Genomic DNA, 27698 nt, shown 5'->3' on the forward strand with positions numbered 1-27698 from the left:
GTGGGAGTCTCGGCTCTTCTGTTTCTTGAGAGAGGCAGAGGTGGGCAGTGAGATAAGGACTTAAGTTCAAGACAGCAAGACTGACATGAGTGGGGCAGTTGTCACCAAGAGGGAGGACTTGGCTAAATGTAGGAGAGAGCAGCACAACATTCAGAGATGCCCACAATGAGCAGGCTTCCTGTAGCCAGTGTGCTCCCAGTCACTGAGAGAGGCATGACTGTCTACAGGATGGCTGGCCCTAGAAGGGGTTGTGGTAGTGGGCGGGAGGCTCACAAATGACCGTTCCTCATCCATCCTGTGGCTAGTGGGTAGGGTGGGGGATACGAGTGCACCAGGCATTAACTAGGATGCAGGACTTGCTCTGCCTTTTTACTTAATGTCTAAGCTGCCTTCATTCCTTTTAGAACAAAGTGGAACAGAAATTTTAAAATAAATTAATGGTATGTGACCCTGAATAAGTTATGTCATCTACTTGGCCTCAGCTTATCTATAAAATGAGGGAACTGCAATAAGCAATCTTTCTGGCTTCTTCTCACTGTAAGGATTTGTGATCCTAAATAATTCCTACACCCTAATGGCAGTAATTCACCCTCTGTGAGAGTGGGGGCAAGAGTGGGGAGGAGGGCACTCACATGCAGAGTAGTAGTCAAAGATGGGGTCCTTGCAGAAGGACTTGAAGCGCCACGTCACCACCACATCCTGGAGCTGGGCAGAGGTGGTGTAGTCACATTTGAGGATGACTGAGGCAAACAGGGTGACATAGCGCTCCGTGTGCTGGACCGTCACCAGCAAGGACGTGCAGCCTGCAGCCAAGAGCAGAAGGCAAAGCTGAAGGCAGACCAGGACTCTACAGGGTGACTTCCTTCTATTCATGGGACAAGAAAAGCAATGGCCATAAGCAAACACACTGCCCGGCTGGTTGGGAGCAGCTCACAGGCAATTGTCTTACTCAGCCTGGGCGGGGTTGTGGTGGATATTGCACAGACACCCTGGAGGAGATGGAGGGAAAGAAAGAAGAAGAATCATGACTCCTAAGTTGGCTACAGTCCATATGGAGTGATGACACATCCAACAATGATAAAAAGGAGGCCATAAAAGAATGACTTTGCTGGTGTAGATATTTTTTCATGTTACTTCTCTAGGTAAAATGTTTTCCCACTTCCCTAAGGATAAAGCTCACCCTCTGCACCCTGGCCTAGGAGACCAGTCAGGTCTGCTTTCAGCCTTCTCTGGGGCCTCATCTCCCTTCATGCCCCACCCTGACAGAGGGCTTTGGGCACTCTAGCCTTGCCTCCGTCCTTCTTGTGCCAGGTCATCCCAGGTGTACATCTCTCGGCTGGAGCACTCTTCCACATCACCAGTTGCCACTCCACTCCCTTCACCAGGCTAAGCAAGATTTATTTCTTAGGTTTTCAGCTGCACCCTTGCCTCCTCTGACTGCAAGTCTGGAAGAGGAGGCTTCCTCTGCTTTCCCAAAATGCCCTGTCCTACCTCTGGCAGCACTTTTCACACTTCTTGGGGATGGCCTGGCTACTGTAGGCTTGGAGAAGGCCTACTGGGCTTGCTTCTGGCTCACTGTTCAAACACAAAAGCCTCATATTGGCACCTGTCACCTCCTTAAAAACTGAAGTCACTCAGTTGTGTCCAACTCTTTGCAACTCCATGGACTGTAGCCTGCCAGGCTCCTCTGTCCATGGAATTCTCCAGGCCAGAATACTGGATGGGTGCCCGTCTCCAGGGGATCTTCCCAACCCAGGGATCAAACCCAGATCTCCCACATGGCAGGCAGAATCTTTACCTTCTGAGCCACCAGGAAGCCCTTCAGTTCAGTCACTCAGTCGTGTCCGACTCTTTGCGACTCCATGGATCACAGCACACCAGGCCTCCTTGTCCATTACCAACTCCTGGAGTTCACTCAGACTCACGTCCATCGAGTCCGTGATGCCATCCAGCCATCTCATCCTCTGTTGTCCCCTTCTCCTCCTGCCCCCAATCTCTTCCAGCATCAGAGTCTTTTCCAATGAGTCAACCCTTCACATGAAGTGTCCAAAGTACTGGAGTTTCAGCTTCAGCATCATTCCTTCCAAAGAAATCCCAGGGCTGATCTCCTTCAGAATGGACTGGTTGGATCTCCTTGCAGTCCAAGGGACACTCAAGAGTCTTTTCCAACACCACAGCTCAAAAGCATCAGTTCTTCGGCGCTCAGCTTTCTTCACAGTCCAACTCTCACATCCATACATGACCACTGGAAAACCATAGCCTTGACTAGATGGACCTTTGTTGGCAAAGTAATGTCTCTGCTCTTCAACATGCTATCTAGGTTGGTCATAACTTTCCTTCCAGGGAGTAAGCGTCTTTTAATTTCATGGCTACAGTCACCATCTGCAGTGATTTTGGAGCCCAAAAAAATAAAGTCTGACACTGTTTCCACTGTTTCCCCACCTATTTCCCATGAAGTGATGTGACCAGATGTCCTGATCTTCGTTTTCTGAATGTTGAGCTTTAAGCCAACTTTTTCACTCTCCTCTTTCACTTTTATCAAGAGGCATTTGAGTTCCTCTTCACTTTCTGCCATAAGGGTGGTGTCATCTGCATATCTGAGGTGATTGAGATTTCTCCCGCCAATCTTGATTCAAGCTTGTGTTTCTTCCAGCCCAGCGTTTCTCATGATGTACTCTGCATATAAGTTAAATAAGCAGGGTGACAATATACAGCCTTGACGTACTCCTTTTCCTATTTGGAACCAGTCTGGTGTTCCATGTCCAGCTCTAACTGTTGCTTCCTGACCTGCATACAGGTTTCTCAAGAGGCAGGTCAGGTGGTCTGATATTTCCATCTCTTGAAGAACTGTCCACAGTTTATTGTGATCCACACAGTCAAAGGCTTTGGCATAGTCAATAAAGCAGAAATAGATATTTTTCTGGAACTCTCTTGCTTTTTCCATGATCCAGCAGATGGTGGCAATTTGATCTCTGGTTCCTCTGCCTTTTCTAAAACCAGCTTGAACATCTGCAAGTTCACGGTTCACACATTGCTGAAGCCTGGCTTGGAGAATTTTGAGCATTACTTTACTAATGTGTGAGATGAGTGCAACTGTGCGGTAGTTTGAACATTCTTTGGCATTGCCTTTCTTTGGGATTGGAATGAAAACTGCCCTTTTCCAGTCCTGTGGCCACTGCTGAGTTTTCCAAATTTGCTGGCATATTGAGTGTAGCACTTTCATAGCATCATCTTTCAGGATGTGAAATAGCTCAACTGAAATTCCACCACCTCCATTAGCTTTGTTCATAGTGATGCTTTCTAAGGCCCACTTGACTTCACATTCCAGGATGTCTGGCCCTAGGTAAGTGATCACACCATCGTGAAGCCCTTAGCACCCAACAAATGTATGTTCATTCATGTTGAATACATGATGGAATGAATGACAGTGAAAATTGGCAGTACAACTGGTCCAACATAAGCACAAAACAAATTTTTTAAAAAATGATCAGACTGACAATTTTTTTTCACAAAAGATTTCAAGGAACTAACAATTTTTCTTTTACTTTTAAAAACTTTCTCCCCTTACCTTCCAAATCTACAGATACACTTAAAGCTCCAAGTCTGTGTTGATGAGGAACCAGGTGGCACAGAAATGTCAGGTGGGACTTTGACATGGTCAGAGGTCCACACATTACCAGCATCTTCAGATGTTCCTGTGTCAATATGGATTCTAGGCCCAGTTATAGGGGCCTTCTTATAGCAGGTTTAATGTGGAGAAATAGTACTAAAACTTGAGCGTACATTACCAAGAGGACCTGTGACAGCCCAGATCACTGTCAGCAGGAGTTTCTAATTCAGTAGGACTTGGGTGGGACCCAAGAACTTACACCTAATAAATTTCCAGGAGATTCTGATACTACTTCTCTGGGCACTGTACTTTGAGGACCACCGGTATAGACTAGCTAAACTAAACCCAGGCTTTGGACTCAGATACAGTTGGGTTCAAATCAAACTGAACTACTCACTTGGACACTGGAGAAGTTATTTATTCTCTCTGAGCTTGTGTTTCCTTCGCTATGAACAGAGATTGTATAAGTACTAACCTCATCAGGTCCTTGTAAGAATGCAGTGAAATAATCCACACTTCTGGCACCTGCCATGGTAACTGGCAAGGTGCTGGCATATATGCTGCCATGTTGGTGACAGTGTATGAATCTTTTTCCTTTTCCCCTTATTCTGAGGGCCATGGAGAAAGGGGTTTAAGTTACAAGTCTCTCCAATAGAGTTCTCAAGTGGAGCTGTGTTCATTTTGACTGAGTTACTCCCACAAACGAAACAGTCACCCCCCACCTTTCAGAGCTGCTGAGTGGGCCTGGCTCAATGGCCAGAGCCATGAGCATGGTGCTGGGTCCTGCCTCACCTTCTAGACACAACCCTCCTAATACAGAACACCATGGTTTATGATGGGATCAGCATCCACTCTTCTCATGTCCACGGAGAGACAGCAAGATGCTGTGTTGCTTGGGACAGACTCTGGTCGCCAGAAAAACCTGAGCCCTCTTCAGGGCTGAGCTGTAATGAGGATGTGCCAGTGACAGCCGTGCTAGAGAGGGTCTGCAGAAGTGTGGGGGGAGGCCTGTGGGTGGGGAACCATCACAGAAGGAAGAGAGGGTTAAGCTCGATTCTAAAACCAAGGTAGGATTAAGATGATATGTGAAAAGCAGGAAAAGGGCAGAGACACTCACTGAGTCAGGATGGAAGAAAGGAGTGAGTAAAGGCGCTTATCATGAAGAGGCTGTTCCTTGGGGAATCTGAAGGAACCAGTCCAGCTGGGGCCTCTGGCTTTACGGAAGACACATGATAAATAAGGTGAGATGATGGTGGGGAGTGGGAGTAGGCAAATGGGGTGGTGTATAAATTGCACTCCAGAATCTGTTTCTAGTTAATGGAAAATCACTGAAGGTTTTTCTGAAAAAGAATGATAAGGTGAAAGTGGTGTTTTTAGGACGATGGATGACTTCCTTATTTAGCTGTGAATGGAAAAGAACATCATTTTGAAAATAAGCCTTGAGAAGCTTGTTGGGGTGGGGGGAAGAGTTGCTGTCTCTACTAGCTGTAGGATTCCTAGAAGTCAGTCCAATAAGAATCAAGAGCTAATGACTAGTATCTGAAGCTTAACATGGACTATTTCATAATCTGATTTTTTTACTTTTGCTTCTCCACCTTCACTACCTCTTTCTTTTCCAGAACTGACCTGGATTAAACCTTGGAGCTTTTACCCAACACAGCTTTAACTGAACAGCAGAAGCAGCTGCAGTAAGATCTGACAACAAATAGGATGCCATTGTCAACATGAGCTTATTTTGATCAGTAACATGCACTGATTGAAATAGAGAGAAAAACACTGACTGGCAATCTAAACAAAATCCTAGACTCACAGAGCACTTTCATATATTTCCTTCTACTCACTATCTTTACGAGCCCTGGGGAGAAACAAGCTGTGCCACTGCATACACAGCAAACCTGAGATTGGACAAGGCAAGTGGCTTGTCGGCGGTCATTCATTTTCTAAGGTGGTTGGAACCAAGACTCTGCCCTGAGCAGAATTGGGCTATTCTTTAAATAGAGGAAGATGTTTGGTATTCAATAGCTTGCAAATAATCAGAGCATGGGGCCAAGCTACACAGGCAGTAGTTAATATACTACAGGCAGCAGTTACTCTAATACCGTCATTAGTAAACTATGTGTCCTTGATTTTGTTGAATGGTAATCTGATACAAACAACAGTCTGTTCAAAGGACTCCAGTCAACATTATTTGTATAGAGGTGGAATATATGTGGGGGGCGGGGTGGATAGTACAGGTGTGCCGGGAGTCAGAGACAAGTATTTGGTTGGAGCCAGAAATTACTCTGGGGTAACTGTGAAGATGGCTGAATCTGACACCCTGAGGCAGAAGAATGGAGACAAGGGTGATCACCTTCATTACCAAATGTTCACTCAGCGTCTCTTCCATGAATGCCCTTATTATGGACAAACCACACGTGGGGTGACATGACTCACCTTTACCGTCAGAACTGGCTTTGCTGCTCTTTTATCCTTTCTTTAATTTCATCCCTTAAGTGAATTTCAAGCCTTGAATTATGCCAGGTTGCCATGTATTTGACCATATCGCACTCACTCACACTCCCTCCAGGGGTCTGTTAGCCCCACAGCACCTTGCACAGTTCCCAGACCTTCACCCCTTGCCCAGCCCAACATGGAGAGCGAGGGCGTCTCTCAGGACAAAGGTACTGAGCGACCAGCAAACCTTTCTCCCTTCTTCTCAGCTGCTACTCTGGAGCTCAGCATCTACTGTGTGCCAGGTGATAAACATACACTGTCTCCAGTCCTCATAAAGACCCCTAGGGTGGGGTCAGTCCTGGCCATAGCTGTGGGCAAAAGTTGAGAGACTATAATAAGCCAAGCCCTCTCAACCTCAGTATTTTGAACTGGAGTCTTGCTCACAACAAAACTCAATCTTTCCCAAGCAAGCAAGCCTGACCTTCCAAGCAGAAGTCAGGAACTGGACTCTCAAAAAGCAGGAGGAGTTTCCAGATTGGGAGGAAGTGGAGGGAAGTAGCAAGACAGCCCATTTCAAAGTCAGAAACTTCCCATCTTCTCCTTTAGCCTCTAACTTCTCTGTAAAACTAACCACATTGGGCATGCACGCTACCAAGCAGGTAAAGTTTTCAAGAAAAGACTAAGGGCAGCAGAATCTGGGCTGAAAATATGAAGAGATTAAAAAAGATAAGCGTTCCGTTTATACATGTCCTGGTTGCATCTTTGCTCATTTAAATTCAGTTCTATCGAGTTATCAAATTCTTAGATTTTCTTTCTGTTCTCATTCTCTTCATCATGTGGCATCTCCTTCTCCCCAATTCATCACCATCGGATTTCCTAGTTGTCTCTATAATTTTCTCTTTAAATTCTGGAAACTGATTTTCTGGGTTCAAATTTTGCTTCCGCTCCCCCAGTAGCTAAAAGACCTGATTAGTTATTTCCAAACTAAGGTTGTTTCTCTACATGCAAAATTAGGATGATGATAATATGTGTTCGATAAAGTAATAGTGAAGACTAAAGGAGATAAATATGTCCAGCATTTAGCAAAGAGCATGGCACATAATAGACACTTGATAAATGTCAGCTATTATTTGTATCGTTTTTTATCTTGTCCATTTTAAGAGGTTGAGATCAACTGAGAATAGCATGCAAAAGCATTTTTGAAAGAATTAAAATAATACAAATGTAAGCAGTCATTACTGCCTTCTTTCGCAAAATGAGTTACTGTATTAAAAGCTTTTAAAGCTGTGTCTTACCTGGCAAACCCATTCAGCTGGTCTCCTCTGTGAAAGAGGAAGAGGGATCTGTCATGTAAGGGTGGAAAGGTGACTTCAGATGAGATAACAGAGCCCACGGGAAGGAGAGAAGGGGAAGGGGATTCTTGGTTTCCCGCCATGAGGTACTTTCCAAGACTACGCTGATGTGCAGAGTGGGGACTATCATTCTGTGTTAAGGTGGAAAGAGAATATACCAAAGAAATAAGAGTATCTTTACAACTCAAAGCCATGTGTTCCCAAATAGATGCATATCTTTGCACATTTATTTATTCAGCCTGTTTTCCCCATGTAGTAGAGTGGGAAAGATGTTTAATAAGTTTCTAGAAATTATTATCCATACAGCATAGGGATCTAGGTAAAAAATTTTTTTTAACTAAAAATCATTTTCAGGGGACTGGTTGGCCTTTCCCCTCCTTTTCACACGAAGGGTCTTGCTTGGAAGGGAGTGGCAGGCAGGGCAGAGAGCAAAGTCTTTCCCAGCAAGGGGCAGTAGCCTACTGCTGCCTTGATGGAAGGTCTTGATTCCTGTTTTTCAGGCACCCAGGCACCTCTGCTCCACTCAGCAGGTTAACAAAAGTACACAGACTTAATCCTATCAGAGTTTATGTCAGGGCAAGCTATCTCCCCAAGTATATTTGCCATCGGTACTTGTCATATTTCCTTAGATAACAGTGCAAACAGGAAAAGAATCCAGAGGAAGAGAGCCTGGCAATGCATGGACAAGAGTTAAGGGACAGAGAGAGCTAGGACAGGAGAAAAGGGGAGAAGAAACCAGTTGGGATGGAGAAGGAATTACGTCTATGCATTACACGGTTAACAAAGATCTGGGTGCACTTACCAATGTTAGGCTTGGAGTGGCAGAAGCCCATGGCTGCCCTGGGGAGGAAAATGGTAACTACTCAGCATGGTATTGAGGGTTTATTATACAGTATGTCATTTAACCTTGGCAAATCCCTGTGAGATCAGCCTTATTTTCATCTCAATTTCATAGATAAGGAAAATCCTCAGGTAGATTAAATAACTGGGTTGAAGCCACACAGCTAATAAATAGCAAGACTAAATTTATGCTTATACCTCTAAAATCCCAAATCCTACAATTTCCACTGTACCACTTGCCTTCTAGGTAAGTTTCCTAGGTAAGTTTTCCTAGGCAGAGGTTTAACCCTTTAAGGGACATTTACAAATTTACTTCAATCATTTTGTAGAGAAATCCCTTTCTTTTTTTTTCTTTATAAGATAAGTAATAAGAAACTTAAACAATAGAGAAGGGTATAAAGTAAAAAGTTCCTCCTTGCTCACCACGAACTCTAGTCTCCAGAAGCACCATAATTTGGTGTCTATCCTCCACATCTTTGCCTAGTTTTTTTAAAAATTAATCATATTATGTGCATTGACTCACAATTTTTTCTTCAAACTAATGAAATATCATTATATTCTTTATCAGTATAAATAGATATAATTTTTTTAGTGACTGCGTGAAAATTCACTACATGGATGAACCATAATTTATCCCTTTTGCTAATGATGGGCATTTAGGTTGTTTCTAAATTTTCATTATCACAAACAGTGCCAAAATAATTTATTGAAATGAATACCTTTATGTTATATTAGGTATCTCTTCACAAATGTGCTTTTTTATTCCAGTAGGATGTATTTCTCAAAGTGAGATTGCTAGGTCAAAGGGGATGAGGCTTTTAATAAATAATTCAGTAAAGAAATTTATAGTCCCATGAACGGTGTGTGACACTCCCATGTTTCACTACAATCTTTCCAACAGGGGAGAATATCAATCTTAAAAAAATTTTTGATAACCTACTAAGTGAAAAAAATAGCTTCTCAGGTGGTTTGAATTTGGTATCCTTTAGTTATTATGAGTAGAGGACAACAAGCCTGAGAGGCAGATGCGTGGGGTTTCCCAAAGTCATTCGCTCAGGCCAGTGACTCAATCGTGTACCCACATGCTAATCTCAGAGCACATGCAAATTTAAGTCTCACTAGAATGACAAATTTCTGTGTGCCCTGGGCCTCCAGAGGTCACTCACTCACTCACTCACTTATTGAATACCTACTATGAGACAAGCGCTGTTTCAGATGATAGGGGTAAAGTGGCTGATAAGAGAGACAAGGTCCCTGAACTCTTAGAACTTATACTCTTGGTGGGCAAGTCAATAATAAACAAGTAAACACATAAACAAGGTACATCTGGTCATGGCTAAGCTTTATAGGATGCTTACAAACTGGTAGAGCTTTGTATAACAAGTCCTACTACTCTACAATAAGAGCCAAGACAGACACCCAGGCTCAAATCCTCCTCGTAGCTCTTCTTGGCTGTTTCAGAATCTAAGTTGGGCCCCAAATCTAAATCCTCCTCCTCCTATCCAAACTTGGGTTCTTCCCTATTTCCCATCTCAGTCAATGGGCAAGACTGAAAACTAGGTATTGTCCTTGACATCTCTTTCTCCCTCACACTCCATACAAAATCTATTATCAAATTGGGTTTATTTATCTCCCTACTATTTCTGGGATCCCTCTCTCTCCATTTTCACCATCACCCCAGCACAAACTCCATCACTTCAAGCCTGGATACTGCTTCAGTTAACGGGTACCTGCACACACACTGGTTTTCCTCCATGTGGATAGCACACTGCTGTCCATCTCCCAACTCTTTCTCTTTAAATCTCTCCAAAAGCTGTCCATTGTTCTCAGGATAAATACAAAGCCTCCTATCATGATCCATGAGACTACGCTATCTGGTCCTACCCACCCCTGACTCCTTCCCACCACATGGAAATGCTTCCTCCTCTCAGTCATGGTGACATCCTTGCCATCCCTCATTCTCACTGAGCTCCTATTCAGCAGCCTTGCACATGCTATTCATTGGTCTGGGATGATTACACCTCAGCTCTCAACTCAAGTATCATTTCTCCAGAGAGGGCCTCCCGAATGAGCAAAATCCATCTATTACAACCTCTTGTTGTATCTTGTATCTCTTTCTCATGGTCCCTGTCATAGCTGTATCTCTACATTTCTTTGTTTGTCCTTCAGACCATGAACACCATGGAGTCCAAAGCCATGTCTACTTTTGTTTGAGAGCATGTCTGGCACATGGTATACATTAAACATCTGGCAAATAAATTCATACAAGAAAGGGTAAACTGCCTGGAACAAATTTTAAGTGCTCTGAAAGTACAGAAAATAAACGGTTACAGTTAACCATTTGTAATATGGGCCAGAGAAAAAGCAAGGAAGAAGCAAAAAACAAGGAAGAAGAGAGTACGTTGGGGGTGGGAAGGGTACAAGAGGATGCTCATAGCAGTGGAGACATAACTGCCCAAGTTAGTGAGGCCAGAATGAGTGGGTCTTGAATTCCAAAGAGCTTTAATCCACTCATACAGACTATGGGGATCTAGTAGAGGTTCTTAGAGCATTAAAGTGAAGGTGCATACGTGCTATAAGTTGCTTCAGTCATGTCCGACTCTGCAACCCTATGGACTGCAGTCCGCCAGGCTCCTCTGCCCGAGGAGTTTTCCAGGCAAGAATACTGGAGTGGGTTGCCGTTTCCTACTCCGGGGAATCTTCCTGAACCAGGGATGGAGCCTTTGTCTCTTGTGTCTCGTGCATTGGCAGATGGATTCTTTACCACTAGCGCCACCTGGGAAGCCCACTAAAGTGAAGGTGGGAAAAATTAACCCAGATTGGTTAACCTATCATCTGTGTGGAGAATGGCTGGAACTAGCCAAAGAAGTAGCAGGCCTAGAGGTGAGGAGATGGTTACACTGCTGGGATTAAGCAACAGAACATGATACTGGGTTTGGGAAAAGAAGAAAGTGTCAAATCCTTTCCTTGACACCACCTAAGATTTGTATTTTGGAAGATCTAGAAATGAGTACCAGAGAAAGACATGATCAGTCTTTTTAATTCTTAAAACACACAATTTTATTTCTCCCCTAAGGACTTCAAATAATGAAATAAAGTATTAGGCTGAAAGAAACCCAGGCAAACAGTACAGTAATTACCCACCATCTCATCCCACTGCATTGCTGTTGGGGCAAGATGTTTAATAATTAACATCTGGTTAGACATCCCAGGGGCTTCCCAGGTGGCGCCAGTCATAAAGAACCACCTGCCAGTGCAGCAGACATAAGAGACATGGGTTCGATTCCTGGGTTGGCAAGATCGCCTGGAGGAGGACATGGCAACCCACTCCAGTAATTTTGCCTACAGAATCCCATGGACAGAGGAGCCTGGTGGGCTACAGTCCAAAGGGTCACAGAGTTGGACACGACTACAGTGACTTAGCATGCATACACGCAGACATCCAGAGGTAGTCGATTTCCATTTCTACCAGGATTCAATGAGACAGAACAAACCTGCTCCGTGGTATGAAATAGATGAAAGAGCAATGCACTAAGAGTGAGGATGCCAGGATCCTCATCCCAGCCCTCAGACCAACTCCACTGTGCCAACCTTAGACACCTGACTTCTCTGCACAGATTTCCTTATCTGTAAAATTGGCTGGGAGGGGAAGACAAGGACTGGGGGTGATTTCTACTTGTGTTCCCAGAGCACTGCATTCTGAGAGGTACTTCAGGGAGCCTCACAGGAGGTGAGGGGTGGGGCAAGGGAGAGGAGCAGTAGGCAGTCCCTTATCCACCACCTGAGAAGCTCCACTTTACTATTTACTATATCAGGGACCAAGGCGTACTAGGGCTTCCCGGGTGGTAAAGAGTCTGCTGGCAGTACTGAAAACCTGGGTTCAATCCCTGGGTCAGGAAGATCCCCTGGAGAAGGAAATGGCAACCCACTCCAGTATTCTTGCCTGGAAAACCCCACGAACAGAGGAGGCTGGCAGGCTATAGTCCACGGGGTTGCAAAGAGTCAGACACGACTGAGAAACTTCACAAGGTGTAGGTCTTCAGTATGATCCCAACCTTCACAACCACCACCAAATGAAAGCTAATGGTTTAGATGCTAAGAATCTTGTTCTTTAGAAGTCAGCTGTCTGATTTCCCAAAGAATGGTAACACAAGTTGATAGCTACATGGATCTATAAGTTTAACACCCCTCTAAGATCTTTTTAAAAATTCACAAAAGCACAAATGACACGCAACCTTTTAGAATCTGGGGGCGGGGGGAAACTAACTATTCTTTCCAGGAATAAACTTTGAGGTTGGATGATGGTAACAAGTGCTATTAGCCATTAATGCAAAGGGTTGTAGGAACTTAATAGTCTGTTTTAAGAAGCAAATAATTACTTGTGTGATAAAAATTTCTTCCTTTTTAAAGAAAAAAAGTTTGGAGAATTACACACACAAACCCTCTGATCTCACCACAGCTCCAAACATAAAGCAGGACTTCCTGACCTCAGAGGCTTCGTCAGAGGCCCAAGCCACACTGACTAGCCAGTGTACCCACAGCTGACATAATCTCATTACTGATCCACACTTTGCAACTGCAGAAACTTGGATGCTAATCAGAGGGCTGGGCTGCCTCTTCTTTAGAAACAGAAGACAAAAAGGTGATGGACCAAAATGAATAATACATTCTAGTGCAGGGTTTTCCAAAGTTCATACCTCAGTTTGCAGCGGATCTTGAAAAAAAAAAATTAACTTACTAGATTTGTTTTTAAATCCAGATTTATTTAATGCTGCTAATTTGGGGATTACTTTCTATGAATTTAAATGTTACTAAAGCAGTATTTATTAACTTGATACTTTTAATCCAACATGGTGACTATTTTGTGTGTGTGTGTGTGTATACCTCTTGTTCCTATTTTATAAATCTCATATATGTGTGTACATATCACAATGCAAACTATATTTCTTCTGGACTTAGAACTTTTCCGTGTTTAGCATTCTGTGGTTTTAAAATGTGTCACGCAAGTAGGCTTCCATTTAATGAATACCAGGCAAACTCTGTATTATTTGACCACCCCAGCATCCTGGCTACTCGCACAGCATGGCTAGTTCATGAACACATGGAGCTCTACTTTCCGAAGATTTTGTCCATTTAGCAATTTGTTTACTTTAAGAATATACCCTTTGGTTATGGTAATTGTATTTGAAAAATATTCAGTGTTCAATATTCCTCACAAAAACAGAACAGCTTTTAAAATATGCTGGTGATTTAAGGATTGAGGTTTACACCCTAATGGGATTTTTGTCTGTAAGGCTTCTTTCCTTATTCTTTTTTCCTAAATGATTGCTGGCTACAAGTCCTAATTCTGGGGATGGCATGCCCAGGGCCAGAGTGAGAGTAGACTTCAACTTTCCTAAAACGATAGCTCAAGCAGCTTCAGAAATCCCTAGCTGCTATGGAGTTTGAGCTAAACACGTGAGGCACAGGAGAGAAGTCTGTGCAAAACTGTGGGATTTTTACGAATTTGTTTTCACAGTCTAACCTGGTGACTGCTCTGGTAGAATTTCGGGCACTTCCATGTCGGTACAGTTCAGTCCATTTCCTGGTGTATCATGAGCATCCAACATTCACCCTCCTCAGCTTCAGACAATTTATAGGACCCACATTCTACAGAAAATGTGGTAAGCCAAAAGACCTTAGGGATAACAGTTTTCTAGCCTTTTGCAATTCTCCCTCCCTTTCATTCTCAGCATTAAGCTTAAAAAGAATTATAGAATCTTGTCTGAATGAGATCTGATTACATCTGAGCTATCTTCATGTCCTCTCAAGCTTGTAAAAACGGAATCCTTCCCGTACCTTCATATTACATCTTTTCCCGCAGAGAAATACAAGACTCAAACTGGTCTGTGAGCAAACTGAGCTGACCTCCCACTGACAACTAAGAGGTGAGAGGGTAGCTATTCCTAAAAGAGGGAAGTAAAAAAGATAAAATGAAATAGAACAGGGCAGAACTTCCAAGGGAACTTAGGTTCCGGTTTGCAAGGTCACACCTACATCTCAATTGAAAAGGGCTGAAAAAACCTCCACATTCTTTCACTATGTTCTTCCCATCTGATTTCACTCATGCAGATCACAGCCTGCCATTTCTCCTACTGATACTCTGAGACACACAAAACCATGCTTTCAAAGCACAGAGGACTGGCCTGGAGGTTAAGGAAACGAAAGATGGTGGATGGATGAGCACTTGATGGGGAGACAATGATCATGGGGTAAAGTTAGGGAAGTGAGCAGATATAACGTAGAAAAGTGACACTGAATATGGTTAGCAAAGAACCTCCTGTTGTGATCCTATAAAATTATATTAATAGATTCTGAATCATATCGAACTTTCCATTATACTGAGGATACATATACCTCTCAGGAACGAAATAAGTGTATTTCTGAGTCAATATGGTTGTCACCGTATCTAAAACCTATGGCAAGTATCAGATGAAAGGAAAAAGTAATTAGGACTTGAAAGAGTGGCGCTTCTGCCTCCATCACTCCGACTTTAGAGCCCAAGAGGTGCCTAGGGAGCAGGAGGAGGCCAGAGCTGAGTTTCTTCCTTAGTTGCACCTGTTTGGTAATGGCCTAACCTAATAAAAGAAAACAGGTTCCCATAGGCAGTAACTCGACCCGGTCTCCGCACATCCTGGCGCCCATGCCAGAGCGCGGCCCAGGCCTCCACTGTCCCGCCTGCGGCCAACTCTGCCAGGCCGGGCGACAGCGGCCTCCTCTCTCCTTGGGCCTGGCTAGGCCCCATTTTCCCGTGGCTCACCTGCTGGGAGCCAGGTGAAGAGCAGCAGCCAAGGTGCGGGCAGCTCGGAGCCCATGCCGGCGCTCTCCGGCCCCTTTCAGCTGAGGGGCTGCGGGGGCACTGGGTCTTTCTTCATCAGCGACCCGGCCGCGACGCACCTCTTCTCCAAGGAATCCCTCCGCTAAGCCCTCACTGGGCGCAGCGCGGCCGGCGGACCGACCCTGGGCCCGGGCCAGGTGCCGCGCCTCCTGCCCACCTGGGGCGCTCCTCGCGGCCCCGCCTCCCGCTCCGAGCGCCGGGGCTTCCTGCTCCGCCCCGGCCCCCGCCCGCGGCCACCTTGCATACCTGCCTCCGCCCCCAGGCAGGCTGCCAGGTGATTCTCCTCAGTGAAAGAGCGTTTCCTGCCACTCCCCGCTTGGTCTACGGAGCCTGTTACCATATTTCCAGAAGTTCTCGGGAAATCTTATGCCTAGCAAATTTCTCCCCCTCTGTTTGTAAAATTCTATGGATATAACTTTTTAAGGAATATTTCCTGCCGTATGTTTCCATTCACTCATACATGCTTGGGAAATTCTTTTTTTCCCCGCTAAAAACACACTTATAGGAAGTTTACGTGCAATGATTGTTCAGATTTTCTCGAAATAAAGATGCGGAGTATGAACTAGAGAAATAGACTTAATCTTCCAAGCTTTAAAAGAAAAGGATGTTCATGACAGAAAAGTTAGAAAATATGAATTAATGGAAGTAAGAAAAAAATCCTGCTCCCACCACCCATAGTTAGGCATCGTTAATATTGGTTTAGTCCGTTTTTTATTATTTGCCATCCTGCATGCAGCTCAGAAGCCCCTTGCAGACCTCAGCCACGGATTCTAAGTTTCTTTGCATCAGGCCACTTAGGATGTAATCCCCGCCTCTCCTTCCCTGGTAGGAAACCACGTGTAGGGATAAAGCAAAACAGAGAGAAAGGCAGCTTGCCTTCAGGAAGCAGCCAACCAAAGACATTAATTTGGAAAGTAACATAAACATTGGCCAATACAAATAGACAGCCGTTTTATACACCTCTCCTTTACTGGGGATTTCTCACTGTGCTCCTCATTATGTAAAGAACACAATTCTCCTTTCTCCTAGCCACCACCCTTTACCTGAAGAAAATAGTTATAAAGAAAGATCTGTTAAACGTGGTTTTCTGGGCTTCCCTGGTGGCTCAGACTGTAAAGAAACTGCCTGCAATACACAAGACCTGGGTTCGATTCCTGGATTAGGAAGATCCCCTGGAGAAGGGAATGGCAATCTCCTCCAGGATTCTTGCCTGGAAAATTTCAAGGACAGAGGAACCTGGAGGGCTATAGTCCATGGGATTGCAAAGAGTCAGACAGGACTGAGTGACTAACACTACCACTAAAGATGGCTTCTGCCCTCAGGGAACTGCCCTTCTGCTCACCAACCTTAGAAGTCAATATTATTTCTCCTAAAGTAGATCTCATGTTTTACTTTGCTGGGAAGGTTCCTCTTCTCCTGGCACTACTGGAGTCCTTCCTCTCTCCTCTACCCAGAGGAGCATCCTTGTCCTGAATCTGATTGGAGGTCTCAACCCAGTCTCTTCTCTCCAACTCTCGTCCTTCGCCTCTACTCCTGGGTCTGGCCTCTGGTTCCCCAATAGGGCCTTTCCACTTTAAATGTTTTTCTTGTAGCCTTTTCTCTTCTATAAAGTAGGAAGTAAAATTAGGAAGTGCATGGCTAAAGGCAGATAGTACAGGATGTTTAGAAGCCCACAGTGGGATCCCAGAATAGCAGGAGCAGCAGGATGCAATGTGAGTGAGGGATTCTCCCCACCACCTCCCAGGTACCCTGTACGTGCTCCCAGGAACACTGTGTGTGTTTTACTGTTTGTGACCCTGAAGGATTTGTGTGTCTCCTGGCTTAGAGAATTGTGCTAGGGAAATTTTCAATTCCACTCTAAAAACGTATGAGCTCTCTCCTTCTTAAACCTACCTCGCTTAGTCCTTGCTTTGGTATTAAGGTCATTTTGATACTCATTGAAGTCAGCATTTCTCCTTATTTACTCCATGGAACAGTAGTTCCATGGAATGTTAATAAATAGTATATGGGGGAAAAGGGCTCTTTGATCAAATATATTCAAGAAATGCTGGATTAAGCTAAATGAAATGTTTTTTCATGACCCGTCAAACCCTTAGGGCTGCTACTACACATTTGCATATCCCAGGGAATATGTCACACAGCATTTCCCAGCATTGTTCAACCATAAAACCTTTTTTCTCATACATATCTTAGGACAGATGTCCCATGGAATGTGTTTTGGGAAAGCCTGGTGGTCTAATCCAAACATAACTGGGGGATACATAGGAATATATGTATATTCATAGGAATAACAACAAAAACACACCTTTAACAAAAGTTATGCCAAGCGCAGTAGAATTTAAAAATTTCCTTGTTCTCTCTTGGGAGTCACTTGGTCAACTGAACATCTACCTCCATTGCTTCCCTTGGAGTGAACGCAACGTTAACTTTATATGGTCCTTGGTCTACTATGGTGTATCTTTTTTTCTTCACCACTTATTAAGTATTATGTACCAAGTAATGTCCTAAGTGCTTTACATGGATTATCTCATTAAATTCTCACAGTAACTGTATGAAATAGAAACTTATTATTAATCCCATTTTACAGATGTAGAAGCTGAGATACAAAGAAGTAACTTTCCCAAGGTGACAAAGCTGGTAAGTGGTGGAATTTTGAGTCTCAGTGAGGCAGTCTGATTCCAGACCTTGTGATCTTAGCTATTATACCACCATACACTCTCACTTACTTGTGTCTCAGTGTGTATAGTTGACTCTACGTGGAAAGAACAGTTTCTTTCCACTTAAACTATTTAGCTCCAAACAAAGAAAAATTCTATTCCACTGCCATGAGCTCTCCTGGGCCAATGATTTTGCCACCTTGTGCCACTCATTCAATAAAGATTACATAAGAGTATACCTTTGTCTCAGAACAACAAATAGTTCTTTCATGGCTAGTTATAGAAGTAAAAAAATCACTTGACCTGCTGATAGTGACTGAAACAAAAGCATCCTCATTTGCAAAATAATAATAGCTACTATTTATTAAACACTTACATTGTACTAGGCAGTATTCTAAGCACTTTTCATTTTAACTTCAATAATTCTTTCAACTATACTATGTGGCAAAGACTATCATTGTCCCCACTTTATAGCTGAGGAACTTGAGGCACAAAGATACAGTTATTTACCTAGGATCACCCAGCTTGTAAGTAACAGAGCTGAGATGCAAACTTAGGCAACCTATCTTCAGAGCACACACCCTTAGTTACTACTCTAGCCATACTGTGCTTCTTTGTGTCATCTAGTCCAGGCTCTAAAACAAAGTACTGAGTTTGTGATCCCACCATGTATAAATGTGCTTTTGAGTTGAAACTGTATCCATGACTATTCTCAATACTGAGTGCATACGTTCATATGCCTCTGTGTTTGAGAATATTGTCATATTTATACATCTATGTGCATATTTATTAAGAGAGGAGAAAAGAAAAGAACATGTAAATAAAAATTACGCTTCAGACAGTTAAAGCTAAAGGATGGTAAGAAAAGAAATTTGCTAACTAATGTTGTACCATTTGGAGTGTGCCATTCATTTTATATGCCAAGCATATAGCATAGCACCTAGCATATAGGTAGTGCTCAATAAATATTTGTTGAGCTGTTAATCCATAGTTTTTGGAGGATGTGACATGTAATCTGGGTTTGAAAACAAATAAAATTTTGCCAGAGTAATCCAAGCAGAGGGATCGGCACGTCAAGAATCATGGGACCAGGAAATAGCATAGCTTAATTATAAGCACTTGAGTTCTGCTAGACTATAAAACAAGGTGGGGGACTGGTAGGAAAGTATGTTAGAGAGCTAGCCAGGGTAAATAAAAGGCCTTGCATGACCAGCTGGAGAACGAAGACTTCATGTAATAGACACTGGGAAGACAGGGAAGGGTTTCAAGCTGGGTGAGGCATGATCAGATCTAAAGTTTATCTTTAGAAAGAAACTTGGCAGCAGTAAAAAGAATGGTAGGTGAAAATTGAGATGAAAGGCAGGGAGACCAGTTAGGAAACTGTTACTATAGTCAATGAGGGCTTAAACCAGTCATTAGTGTTGGGAAAGGAGAGGAGAAAATACTTTGGCAGGTATTTAGAATATAGAATTGACAAAATTGCTAATAAGTTAGATGTGGAAATTGAGAGAAGAATATGTTTCTGACTGTTGAGCCTAGGTGGACAGTAATACCTTTAAAGAACATAAAGTGAAGTCACTCAGTCGTGCCCAACTCTTTGCGACCCCATGGAGCCTGTATCAAGTTCCTCCGTCCATGGGAGTTTCAAGGCAAGAGTACTGGAGTGGGTTGCCATTTCCTTCTCCAGGGAATCTTCCCAACCCAGGGATCGAACCCAGGTCTCTCACATTGTAGACAGATGCTTTACCGTCTGAGCCACCAGGGAAACCTGGTATACTAAAGAACATAGATATATAGAAAAGTTTTGAGTCACTTCAGACACATTGCACCCTAGAGAATAGTTGACTATCCAAATGAAACTCCTGTGGATGGTTGGACATCTTTATCAAGTGTGATTGATTAGATGAGGTTAGTAGAAGCTGCATACCTGTATAGGGAGGTCTGGGCTAGTAGAGACTGAGAAATCTTCTGGATTAGTGGGATATAACAAGACAGTTTATCTTGGAGTAGGGCTAAAAGCAGCAGGTGGTACAATCTAGTGAAAGGAGTTTGAGAACAAATAACGTTTGTTATTACCACTCCTATTCAACATTTTACAGGATATTAAAACTAGTATGGGGCTTCCTTGGTGGCTCAGCCATAAAGAATCTGCCAGCAATGCAGGAGACATGAGGTAGATCCCCGAGTTGGGAAGATCCCCTGGAGGAGAGCACAGCAGTCCACTCCAGTATTCTTGCCTAGAGAATCCCATGGACAGAGGAGCCTGCTGGGCTATGGTCCATAAGGTCACAAACAGTCAGACACAACTGAAGTGACTGAGAATGCACACGTGCATAACTAGTATAATAAGAAAATTAAAAGTAAAAGCCTGGAATGAAGAATAATGATGTTGTTATTCACAGTTTTATGATTATCCACACACAGAACATTGAAGAGAATTTGTAAATTATTTATAAGGACTAACAAGAAATGTTGGAGAAGGCAATGGCACCCCGCTCTGGTTCTCTTGCCTGGAAAATCCCATGGATGGAGGAGCCTGGTAGGCTGCAGTCCATGGGGTTGCAAAGAGTCAGACATGACTGAGCGACTTCACTTTCACTTTTCACTTTCATGCATTGGAGAAGGAAATGGCAACCCACTCCGGTGTTCTTGCCTGGAGAATCCCAGGGATGGGGGAGCCTGGTGGGCTGCCGTCTCTGGGGTCGCGCAGAGTCGGACACGACTGAAGCAACTTAGCAGCAGCAGCAGCAGCAACAAGAAATGTTGCTGGAAGCAAGGTCAATATATTCATGTCACTTGTGCTTGTACAACCAGCAACATCCATTTGGAAAATAGGACTTTAAAATATATATTTGCAGGGCTTCCCTGGTGACTCAGTGATAAAGAATCTGCCTGCCAATGTAGGAGACACGGGTTCAGTGCCAGTTTGGGAAGATCTCACATGCCTTGGAGCAACTAAACCCCATATGCTGCAACTATTGAGACAGGGAGCTGCAACTACTGAGCCCACATGCCACAACTACTGCAGCCTGCATGCCCTAGGCCCGTGCTCTGCAACAAAATAAGCCACTGCAATGAGAAGACCTTGCAAATCCCATGCACATTAGAGGAACTCTGACTTAGTATTCTTAGTATTCTGGCTTAGTCCTTCATTGGAAGGACTGATGTTGAAGCTGAAACTCCAATACTTAGGCCTCCAAATGCGAAGAACTGACTTACTGGAAAAGACTCTGATGCTGGGAAAGATTGAAGGTGGGAGGAGAAGGGGATGACAGAGGGTGAGATGGTTGGATGGCATCACTGACTTAATGGACATGAGTTTGAGTAAACTCTGGGAGTTGGTGATGCAATCCATGGGGTCGCAAAGAGTTGGACACAACTGAGTGACTGAACTGAACTGACATAATATTATACATATTAAAAGATGCTCAACTTAATAAGTAATCAAAAACTGGAAATTTAAAACAACAAATGCTATTTCACATATGACAAATTGGTTAAAATGTAAAAGTCTAAACCTACCAAGTATTGGTAAAGATGTAAGAAGTGTAAGTTGGTTTAACTATTTCGGAGAACAATTTGACAAAACCTTGTAAAGGTAAAGATGCACATATCCTAGGATCCTGTGATTCCCCTCTAGGTCTCCACTCCATAGATAGTCTAACTCTTATGCACACATGTGCAAGGGTGTTCATTGCAAAGCAATTTGTGAAAACTTGGAAACAACTTTCTACTGGAGGGAAATAATAATATGGGGCTTATAAATGGAATGAGATAATATTGCACTGTTAAAATTAGTTAACTAGATATATACCATAGATGAACATTAAAAGTATAATGCTATATAAATAAAGAAGTTGCAAGATACTTCTCTGTCAAATATCAAGACACAAAACAATATTGTGCAGTGTTATGGAAGATTCATTTATATGTAGAACAAAGTATAAAAACATTCAGGGGGATGGGATTCACCAGTGTTAGGGTATTGTTACTCCTGAGAGGGAGGGAGGAGAGAAATGGCAGGGACTTTAGCTGAATCTGTGATATTTTATTTTTTTAAATATTTGAAACAAATATGCTATAAGTGTAAAATCAGCTACATTTAGGTGGTATAAGTGGTACCAGTTATATTATTTTTTATAACTGGTATTGTAAGAGTTATTTACTTTCAAGACGAGAAAAGAGAGTGAGCGCTGGATGTAGAATCACCCAGGTGTGTGTGTCATGACATTTCCACTGGCTTTCAGTGTCACTCTATGTAAGTCACTTTGGGCATAGAGGTTTTTATCTGTCAAATGGGAAACTGCATAAGATAACCTTCTTGGTCCTTCCTACCTCTGGCATTCTGCAATTCAAAGGTGAGAAGAAGCCAGATTAGGAGACGTCAGGGTCCCTTGACTGGACAGAGCAATACAGAGCCAACACATCTTTAAGACCGACCTTCTTCAGAGAAGGGTCCTGCCAGGCTCTGCCGATTCTGAGCAGAGGGATAGACTCCATGTTCTGCCAAAGCATGAAACTCATTCTTAATCACACCTGTCATTGAAAGGTCAAGAATCTGGTTCTTTCAATATTTTCTTCTAAGGAGGGGAAAAGGGTTCTGCATTCCTGAGGCTGGAGCCGTAGAGAAGAGGTCCATGTAACCTCAGGTCATAGCAACCAAGGCAGAAAGTCCACAGTTTTGCTACCATGAGAGGGAATTATTTTTTTTTTCTCTCTCTCTAATGTTTCCTTCTCTTTTGTCAAGGCCCGGTTTGCTGTGTAAACTCAGAGCTCTTCTGAGAAAATGAAGAGTCCATGCACAACTCTGTAAAGCTCAATAAAGGTCAGAATATCCAGTTCTGTGCAGCACACTCCAGACTCTGATTCAATAGTCTATGAGGGAGGCCCAGGAAACAGTTTTGTTTTGTTTTAAAGTTCCCAGGTGGTTCTAATGTGCAGCCAGAGTTGAGAAGCTAACTGAAGGGTGTGCTGGGTCAGAGAATGCCCCATGTATTTGCTACCAATCAGGGTATTCCCCAGGGCAGTCCCTAAATGAAACACTTTCCAACACATCTTCCATCTCAGCTTCTCTTTAGTAACTTTGCTTTGCCACCGCCTCAAGTGACAGAATAGGAGTCTCTACTTCAAAAATCATGGTTCTGAGATGTGTAACTTTCCCCCTTTTTTGGTTTCTCCATCAGGGCAGCATAGTACCTTCAAATGGCAGTGAATCTCAGGTCATTACCACGAAGTAATAGCTCTAAACAATTATAACAGTAATAACACATGCTCTCTAAGCCTGTTTCTTTATTTGTAGTAAAAGTAGGTTAAACTAGATCAGTAGATTTTAAACTGTGTTCTAAGAAACTATTCTGTGAAATATCTAAGGGGTTGCCTCTGCCTGATAGTAGAGTTTGCAAAATCAGTGGATCAAATGATCTAGAAGTTCTCTTCCAGAATCAACATTCAACTATTCTAAATTCTACAGGAATAGATCTATGATACCATCAAAGGCTACTGTAACCCATATAGTTTGAGGCCAACTGAATAGCATATTTACCAACCCTGGTCTAAAGCAAATATTACAAACTGGCTACTTGCAAGTAAAATTTAGCACAAAGATTTGTTTTGGTTTTGCCTGAAGAGTATTTTTATTTTTCCTTTCTTGGTAGCTTTTAGAATTTTTCCAAATTTAGAGTATAAAACAATTCTGAAATCTGCACAAATAAAAGATGTATCACTCAATGAAATATCACACTATAAACACACCTTTGCAACCACTATTCTGGGCAAGTTATAGATCAGTTGACACCATTTCAGAAGGTCCTCCTCATTGCCCCTCTTAGTCATTCGCTCCTTCCTCTTCTCCAGAGGTAATCGCCATCTTCACTTCTTCCACTGCATTCTGGTTTTGCCTCTTTTAATATTTATATAAAGGAAATAACAGTACAGTTTTTTTGAGTTTGTCTTTTTGGCTTAATATTAGTGAGCAAAAAGTTAGCAAGCAAAAGAGTTAGTGAGATTCTTCTATGGTTTTGCATGTACCTATAATTTATTAATCTGTAATTTACTACCTTTCACTTCTAAATAGTTTCCCATTGTTAGAATACACAACAATTTATTTATCCATTATACTGTTGATAGATATTTTATTTTTACAATTTTGCTATTATGAATAATGCTGGTATAAAATACTTATAAATGTTTTGGAGGCCATCAGTTCAGTTCAGTCAGTTCAGTCGCTCAGTCGTGTCCAACTTTTTGCGACCGCAAGAATCGCAGTACGCCAGGCTTCCCTGTCCATCACCAACTCCCGGAGTTCACTCAGACTCACGTCCATCGAGTCAGTGATGCCATCCAGCCATCTCATCCTCTGTCGTCCCCTTCTCCTCCTGCCCCCAATCTCTCCCAGCATCAGAGTCTTTTCCAATGAGTCAACTCTTCACATGAGGTGGCCAAAGTACTGGAGTTTCAGCTTCAGCATCATTCCCTCCAAAGAAATCCCAGGGCTGATTTCCTTTAGAACGGACTGGTTGGATCTCCTTGCAGTCCAAGGGACTCTCAAGAGCCTTCTTCAACAACACAGTTCAAAAGCATCAGTTCTTCGGCCCTCAGCTTTCTTCACAGTCCAACTCTCACACCCATACATGACCACTGGAGAAACCATAGCCTGGACTAGACGGACCTTTTTTGGCAAAGTAATGTCTCTGCTCTTCAACATGCTATCTAGGTTGGTCATAACTTTCCTTCCAAGGAGTAAGCGTCTTTTAATTTCATGGCTGTAGTCACCATCTGCAGCGATTTTGGAGCCCAAAAAATAAAGTCTGACACTGTTTCCACTGTTTCCCCATCTATTTCCCATGAAGCGATGGGACCAGATGCCTGGTGATGATCTTCGTTTACTGAATGTTGAGCTTTAAGCCAACTTTTTCACTCTCCTCTTTCATTTTCATCAAGAGGCTTTTAGTTCCTCTTCACTTTCTTCCATAAGGGTGGTGTCATCTGCATATCTGAGGTTATTGAGATTTCTCCCGCCAATCTTGATTCAAGCTTGTGTTTCTTCCAGCCCAGCGTTTCTCATGAGGTACTCTGCATAGAAGTTAAATAAGCAGGGTGACAATATACAGCTTTGACATACCTCTTTTCCTATTTGGAACCAGTCTGTTGTTCCATGTCCAGTTCTAACTGTTGCTTCCTGACCTGCATACAGGTTTCTCAAGAGGCAGGTCAGGTGGTCTGGTATTCCCATCTCTTTCAGAATTTTCCACAGTTGGAGGCCATACACCAACCCATTTTCACTTCTATATTTCAGGGTCAAATGATCAGGTTGTAGGGTATGTGTGGTGATTTTATTTTATGTATTTTTTAATTAGATGATAATTATTTTACAATATTGTGATGGTTTCTGCCTTATAGCAACATGAATCAGCATTAGGCATATATATGTCCCCTCTCTCTTGGACCCCCTTTCCACCTGCCTCCCCATCCCACCCCTCTCAGTTGTCACAGAGCATGGGCTTTGGGTCGCTGAGTCGTACATGGAACTCCCACTGGCTGTTTTACATATGGTAATGTGTATGTTTCAGTGCTGTTCTCTCATATGGTCCCGCCCTCTCCTACCCACAACTGTGTCCAAAATGTCTGTGTCTCCTTTGCTGCCATGAAAATAGGATCATCAGTGCTATCTGTCTAGATGCCACATATATGCATTAATATATGATATTTGTCTTTCTCTTTCTGACTTACTTCATTTTGTATAATAGGCTCTTAGGTTCATCCACCTCATTAGAAATGACTCAAAATTCCTTTTTGAAGGAACTTCCTTTTTGTAGCAAAATAATATTCCATTGTGAATATGTACCACAACTTCCTTTTTCATTCTTCTGCCAGTGGGCATCAAGGTTGCTTCTGTGTCCTAGCTATCGTAAACAGTGCTACAGTGAACACTGGTGGTACATGTGTCTTCTTCGGTTCCGGTTTCCTCAGGGTATATGACCCGTAGTGGGATTGCTGGGTCATACGGTAGCTTTATTCCTAGTTTTTTAAAAGGAAACTCCATACTATTCTCCATAGTGGCTGAATCAATTTGCATTCCCACCAACAGTGTAATAGGTTCCCTTTTCTGTGTGATGATTTTAATAAATGTCCATGAAGTCTTTGACCTTCCTGTCTTCAAAAAGGGGAGCCTAAATTCATGACCCTCAAGTATAGACTGGACTCAGTGACTCACTTCTAATGAATAAAATAACAGAAGTGACACTGTGTTACCTCTGAGACTAGGTCCTAAATGGCATTACAGTTTCTTCCTTGTCTCCTCTGGGGGAAACCAGTTGCAATATTATGAAGATACTCAGGTAGTCCTATGGAGAGGCCCACACGCTGAGGAAGTAAGGCTTCCTGCCAATGGATGTGTGAGTGAGCTATCCTGGGAGAAAATTTTCTAGCAGCAGTCAAGTCTACAGAAGAGCTGATATCTTAACCCTGAGAGACTTTGAGCCCAAAATTCTACAGCGAATCTACTGTCAAATTCCTGACACACAGAAAGAATAAGAGAATATATATTATTTAAATTTACTAAAACACTGTTGCTATTATGCAACAATAGATCACCAGTAGAATAAGCATGTGTTCAATCTTCATAGAAAATGCCAAAGATTTTTTACAAATTTACCCACATACCCATATATCAGTGTATGCAAGTTTTCATTGTTCCGCATCTGTGGCAATATTTGGAACCGATGGTCTTTTCAAGTATAACTCTGTAGGTGGATGTGTGATGGTATTGCCTTGTGGTTTAATTGGCATTCCCTAATGACTAATGAAACTGAACACGCTCTCATATGTTTATTGGCCTTTTGGATATCTTATTTTTGGCTTTAGTGGAATCTTATGCTTATTTTTCTATCCCTTTCTTGACATTTAGGAGTTTCTTCTGGGTCTGGGGTATAGTCCTTTCTGTGGTTAAAAATGTCTTCTAATTTTTGACTAGCAATTTTGCTCTCTTAATGATATTGTATGATGAACAAATATTTTTTTAATGTTTTTATGCATTTATTATATATAAATTTGTAAATCTTTTCTGTTAATGTGCTCAAGATTCTAGTATTTTATTTAAGAAATACTTGCTTTCCCTAGGTTCATGAAGATATTCTCCTCTGTTGCCTCCTAGAAGGACTATATTTTGGTCTTTACTTTTAAGTCTATCATACACATAGAATTAAGGTGTGAATTAGGCGGGGGTGGAAGGGTGAGTTGAATTTCATCTTTTCTCATGTGAATATCCAATTGACAAAGCCCAATCACTGAAAATTAATTCCTTTCTCCATTGCTCAGCAGTGTCAACATTTAAAAATATCAAGTATTGATACATGTGTGTATCTGGTTCTGGACTCTCTATTCTCTTCCACTGGTCTATTTATTTGTCTATATTTGTGCCTGTACCACATTCTTTTAATCAGAACTTTAGAAAAAGTCCTGATATCTGCTACAGCAAGTCTTTCTACCTCATTTTTTCTCCAAGACTGACTAGACTCTTAGCTCTTTGCATTTCCACATATATTTTAGAATCAGGGTGATAATTTCCAGAAAAAAACCTGCTAGGCTATTAATTGAGATTGCCTTTCATCAATAGGTCAATTTGGGAAATTTATCATTTTATATTTTGAGCCGTCTAATATCTCCATTTATTTTTATATTTTCAATTTATCTTAATAATTCATTTAGGGTTTTTTTTTTTTTCTTGGTAGAAATGCCATACATCTTCATGAGGTTTATTTCTATTGACATTGTTTGATGGCAGATTTTATCATTAAAAAATTTTATTTTCTATTATTTGTGGTTGGTATATAGAAGTTAAGTTGATTTTGTATACTAACCTTGTATTTAGCAAACTTGTGTATCCGGTCATTTCTGTTGAGCCCAGAAATTGTACATGAAAAATTATAGAG

At 42.4% G+C, this 27698-nt stretch overlaps 1 protein-coding gene across 2 annotated transcripts in view; it reads right to left on the bottom strand.

Annotated features, from left to right (window-relative positions):
- Positions 1–15271, bottom strand: part of ILDR1 (immunoglobulin like domain containing receptor 1) — a 41104-nt gene extending 25833 nt beyond the window's left edge. For both annotated transcript variants that reach the window (XM_042232097.2, XM_027956307.3), the window contains exons 1-2: positions 15035–15271; positions 633–803 (exon numbers count right to left, since the gene is read on the bottom strand). In XM_042232097.2, coding sequence (XP_042088031.1) covers positions 633–803; positions 15035–15089 — 226 coding nt within the window. In that variant the 5' untranslated portion in view covers positions 15090–15271. The remainder of the gene's footprint in view (positions 1–632; positions 804–15034) is intronic.
- Positions 15272–27698: the final 12427 nt, after the last annotated feature.

Source organism: Ovis aries, chromosome 1, assembly GCF_016772045.2.
Source record: "Ovis aries strain OAR_USU_Benz2616 breed Rambouillet chromosome 1, ARS-UI_Ramb_v3.0, whole genome shotgun sequence".
NCBI lineage: Eukaryota > Metazoa > Chordata > Mammalia > Artiodactyla > Bovidae > Ovis > Ovis aries.